The sequence below is a fragment of the Chaetura pelagica genome, unplaced genomic scaffold (genome assembly GCF_000747805.2).
Source record: "Chaetura pelagica isolate M959 unplaced genomic scaffold, ChaPel_1.0 scaffold404, whole genome shotgun sequence".
In the NCBI taxonomy this organism is placed as follows: domain Eukaryota; kingdom Metazoa; phylum Chordata; class Aves; order Apodiformes; family Apodidae; genus Chaetura; species Chaetura pelagica.
This window is the reverse complement of record NW_009952975.1, coordinates 147,876-153,149: the sequence shown is the minus strand read 5'-3', so window position 1 is coordinate 153,149 and position 5,274 is coordinate 147,876. Positions and strand designations below refer to the sequence as shown.

Sequence of the window (5,274 nt, the reverse complement as noted above, 5' to 3'; positions counted from 1 at the left end):
AGATGTTTTGGGGTCTAACACAAGATGCAGGCAAACAAATAAGTGTACCCTGTGGCTGAGCTTTACCACTGCCAGAGCCTTGGGTTCAGTTTCTAGGTCTGGAGTGGGAAGGTTTGATGAAGGGCAGGACCATGGTCCTTCACCCCCACCTCTGGTGCTCAAGTGAGAGCCCCTGTGCATCCAAAGCTGTGCTGAGGTCTCCACTTCCCACTGTGTTGGGGGGGACACGGTCCCCTTGGTGCTGCCCTTGGACATGACATCTTCCCTGGACATCAGATCACATCAGCTGGTGGCAATGGGACTTCACTGGGGGTCTTCTCTGGGCAGAGACCCAGCAGAAGGTCCTTGCCCCTGGGGTGGAGCAGCCCTGAGCTGGACCTGCCCCACCCTGCTCCTGCATGAGGGATGTTCTCAGCTATTAGATGCTAATTTAAGCATCAGTTTGCCCTTATTTTGTACAACAATTAAAGGTTAAACAAGTGTAAATCAGGGGAGGAGGTGAAATAAAAACCTTCTTGGTAGCATCGAGTCACCAGCCAGATTTTTATGTAATCAGTGTACGAGCAAGCACTTCTGCCATGAATTATGCATTCCTCTAGCAAACCTTCCTGAGTGAATTAATTTATATACATAGCAGTAAATAGATGCAGATCCCTTGTGAATCCACATGTCAGACTAGAATTAGGACCTTAAAAATGTTTATTCCGCTAAGTTGCGGGGGCAGGGGGAGGAGAGGGGTGGGAGAATAAATAATTTAGAAAATGTAAGAGCAAACAAAATGCACATTCTCAATCCACCTTCTCTTTCAATATTATAAATCACAATAAGGGTGCAATTATGCAGGCTGAAAAGTATTGGGGTGGTCAGTGGGGTCAGTAATGGCTCTGGAGGGTCACTGCCGTTTCTGGTAGATGAACTCCATTTTGGGGGAAAAAAAACAACTTTGCAAGAACCTTATAGCTTGCTTTATTATTCAGAATAAATCAAGGCAGAAAAAAGTTGAAATGGCAGAAATAATGGGGTTTGTTTGTTTGTATTTTAATGTGTATTATGTTTAGCAGGGCAAAGGCAAGTGAGGTATTTGGAGAGGATGAGTAAGCACAGAATAAGAAATACAGAAAAAGAAATACAGAATGAGAAGGCTGCAGGAGAAGAGGGGAGGCATCACAGAATTTCCAGAGGGAAAGGAGAGTGTGTAGGTGCATGTGTGTGTGCCTCTACATGTGTGTGCCTGTACACGTGTGCAGGTGTGTGCCTCCCTGCAGGCAGGGTTGGCAGGACACTGACATCTCCTCCCACATTCAGCCAGGGAGCGGGTCCTGCCGTGCTCAGGACAGGGTGACTGTGGGTCAGCAGGATTAAGTTTAGTAAGAAATCTCCATCCGAAGAGACCTCAGAGGGTGGAGGCTCTGCACTGGGTAGGTGTGGGATGGCTGGAAGTAAAGGGAATCTGCTCCCCAGGCTCCCAAAGTTGAGGCGTTCTCCCCAGGCCCCCCAGCAACGGTGCTGCCGCACGCCAGGAGTTTGGGCCAAGTTGTGTAAGTCCTTTATGCTCCTGATTTTTCTTCAAGGGTCCTTTTTATCCAGTCTGTTGGCCTGGAAGTTTGATTTGAGATACCCAGTGTTTGAAAATTTCATCTAGAGCTTACAGATTAGAGCTGGACTGTTCCAAAGCCCCTGGGCTTTCTCCCAGGTTTGCTGTTGGACTCTCAGGCTCTTCACAACCTCCAGGTCCAGCACAGCTGATTTTCTTAGGGGGACATTGAATACCTTGAATTCCCAGGATTTAGGAATAAAGGCAGAATCCATTTAAATGGTAATCAAGGAAAACAAATCTGTGCAATTGCTTGTCTATCCTTGCTGCTTTTCAGTGTAAATGCAGATTTATCAGGTCTCATGATGTGACTCATTTGAGGGTTGCATTGAAGTTCCAGCTAATGGAGTCAAGTGACTTAAGCCTCCTGCCCTTCTGGGACATGGCAGAGGAGGGTGGGAAATTTCAAAATGCATCAACTTGACTGATTTGGCTAAAGGCCAAGAAGCAAAATAGTGGTGAGAAGCTTCACTGGATTAAAAAAATATATATCTTGTGGTTTAGTGCAGATTTCTTTGTTTTTATCTCAGCTTGTGGGTTGCTGGTGGTTGCTTTCATAGGAAAGTGTTGCAGAAGCCTTCAAGGATTTCTCAAAACAGACAAGAAGGCTCAGTTTCTCAGCTGCTGTAAATGGTCTGGGAAGGGACAGGAGCTCTCACTTTGTAGCAGCAGGAGGCAGAAGCCCTGAAATGGAAATTTGGAGTGTGGAGTTTGCTGGAAAATAACCAGGTAACTCACATGGTGGTGGTCAGAGGAAATGGTCCCAGTTCTGCCAGTGCATTCACCCAGATAAATAACAGTGCTGCCCCAATGCCTCAAGATGTGTTGCTAACTTTATTAATGGCCCTTCCACTGACTTTTTTGTTGTTGTTGTTTACTAACATGATTGCAGGAGTTCCACTCTTCCTTTTTTCTTTTTTCTGTGCAGATCCAGGTGATCAGTTTTGTTACTGAGCAGAACTGGGATTCCCTGGAAGTGTTTGATGGAGGAGATAACACGGCCACCATGCTGGGGAGTTTCTCTGGTAGGTCACAGGGTGTGGGGCTGATGGTGGGACTTGATGATCTTGAAGGTCTTTTCCAGCCTTAATGATTCTGTGATTCTTATGTCAACATAACCTGGCTGGTTTGCACCAAAATGGGTGAGGGGCTACAAAACAACCTTCCTTCTGCTCAGCAGTGGGGACTGTGGCTTTGGGGAGAACAAGGAGTAGGAAGGAGCCCCTGTAAAGCTTTGAAGTAGCAGAGCCACTTGCAAACTGGTGTCCCCAATTCTTGCTTATTTAATGAGGAGATGTGTTCAAAGTGCTTTGAGGTTGGTGAGAAGGTTGTACATAAAGCAGACTTGGGGACTCCCAGAGCTGTGTTGTGGACAGAACCACTTGCTGTTGCAACAGCTCGCAGGGAGTGAGGCAGGAGAAGGAATCTGGAGTTCACAGGAGACCTACACTCCACCCACACAGTTTTTCATCACCAGTTCCCTTTAAGATGCTTTTAGTCTGCCTGGTCTGTAAGTGGTAAAACTTCACATGATGAAATTCATCGGTAGACTTTGAAAAGGCCATTTCAGAGAGGCCTTGGGTATCTCTCAATTGGCCTCATTAGAACCTGATCAAAACTAACAGAGCTTGTTAAGTTAAAGGATCTGTTCTCAGCCTCTCCTGCAGCTGGTCTCTGAGGACAGAGAGGAGGAGAAAAGAATCCTCCTCAGTATCTTTGTGCACCTCTTGTTTTCCCAGGAACCACAGTGCCTGCGTTGCTGAACAGCACTTCAAACCAGCTCTATCTGCACTTCTATTCGGATATCAGTGTCTCTGCTGCTGGCTTTCACCTGGAATATAAAAGTAAGAGCAGCTCAGTCTTGATCTCACGGTTCCTCTGAGCGAGGGGGAAATGGTCACAGCACCGTTGCCTTGTAGAACTGGCAGCTGCTGAGTGAAGGGGCAGCTTGAAGGGCCATTCATGTGTGGTTCCCTGCTCTCGAGCTGCAGAGGGAGCGAGCGATGAATGGAGAGGAGATGCAGGAGAGGAGGTGTGGGGTCAGGAGGTGACCTCATCTTGCTGCCCATGCACTTTGTAGAACCTGTTTGGTTTCTGTGTTGTAGCACAGGAGGAGTTGTGGAGGCCCAGGGATAAAAAAATCGTGAAGAGTTGCCCAATTGAACATGGTGCTGTAATCTTCACTTGGGAAGTGCTCAGAATGTTGCTTGGCAGAGGTTGGGAGGGACTGCCTGCTTGTTGCAGGCTTTCCCAGGCATTGGGTAGTGGTCATTGTGGGAAATGACCACATTGCTCTTGGGAATGGGCTGTCAGGTTTGGGTAAAGATGACTAAAATTTCTTCTCTAAAATTCCTGTCTTGATTGGAGCAGGTGTCTGTTCAGGAAAGGTGAACTGGAGCCAGGACAGGGGCTGTTCTCACTGACTGTACCAAGGGGGCCTGAATTACTCCCAGCCAGTCCAGCAGCAGCACAGGCAGGTCCAGCCAGCAGGGGCAGGGTGGCAGCTCCCTGCTCTGTTCAGCACATCTCCCTGCAGTGATCAGGAGGGGTCAGGAGAGCCAGCAGTCTGCCCTGGCAGGGTGCTGAGGGACGGCTGTGACAGGAGCTGGGCCAGGCTGTGGGTGGCTCTGCCTGCCATCCAAGCGGTGGTGCTGATGGGATGTGCTGGGACTGCTGGCTCTGCTCACAGAATCTCACAATCTCCCCTGGGGCAATGGAAACAGAATTGTTTCTTGCTGGACACCATGTCTGACAATTGGTTCTGATCACAAACCTTGTGTTTGTCTCCAAATCAACCAATGTTCTGTTTATTTATTTATTTATTTTCCCCAAGTAGCAAATAGATTAGAAAGTGCATTTCATGTTGTAAACCAGCCAGAGAAATGGCAGGGCTGTTGGACTGCAGAGACTCTGCTTTCAGAGGGCCAGGCAGTCCTAAGCTTTCCAGGTTTTACTGGGTTTGCAGATTGAAACCTGGCACGTTAATGGATGCAGCATGATTATAGCAACCAAGAAGGTTGGGGAGGGAAAATGTGCCTCAGATTGCTCTCTGGGAGCTGGAGAAATGAATGTTGTTACAGAAATTCTCTTGCTGCCACTCGGTTTCTTCCCCATTTCTGTTTCAATCAATAAGTTCTTTGAGGATCATATTGCCCCACTGCAACAATCATGTTCAGGTTTTTCATGAGGCTTGGGATTATCAGGCTTGTTTGGTTTCTTTGCTGAGAAAATTAATAGGTGTTGATTTTCAGGGAAGGTGGAAATAGTGCCTTTTCTGCTTTGCTCGTACAATTGGAATTTCACAGCACTGAGCCCCAGGTTTTGTCATTGTTCCTTGCAAGGTGCTGTGAGGAGGCTTTGAGAGACGAGCTAAAACCCCAGAGTTTTTTCCTCCCCTTTCTCCCTTGCTGGATTCCTCCAGCAAAGCTCTTATCTCTACATGCTCAAAAGCAAGAACAATTTAGGACCAAGCGAAACTCGGCGCCCATGATCTGAATGGGAAGTTATTTAAAGCCGTTTTCTCTCTTGTCTCTCTGAAGGTCAAACAACACCCCGTGCGTGGGGAGGGACTCGGTGCTTCCTCGCTGGGAAGCACAACTCAGGGCTTGGGGGGAGAGTCAAGCATCTCCTCTCTCCCCTTCCTTTTCTTCCCTGCTCCCAGCTCAGCCTGCAAACAGGGG

The 5,274-nt window shown here is 47.8% G+C and overlaps 1 protein-coding gene across 1 annotated transcript in view; it reads left to right on the top strand.

Annotated features, from left to right (window-relative positions):
• CSMD2 (CUB and Sushi multiple domains 2) overlaps positions 1 to 5,274 on the top strand; it is a 260,285-nt gene that overhangs the window by 202,375 nt on the left and 52,636 nt on the right. Inside the window, 2 exon segments of the mRNA XM_009996341.1 lie at positions 2,523 to 2,619; positions 3,334 to 3,438. Of these exon segments, the coding sequence (XP_009994643.1) occupies positions 2,523 to 2,619; positions 3,334 to 3,438 (202 nt within the window).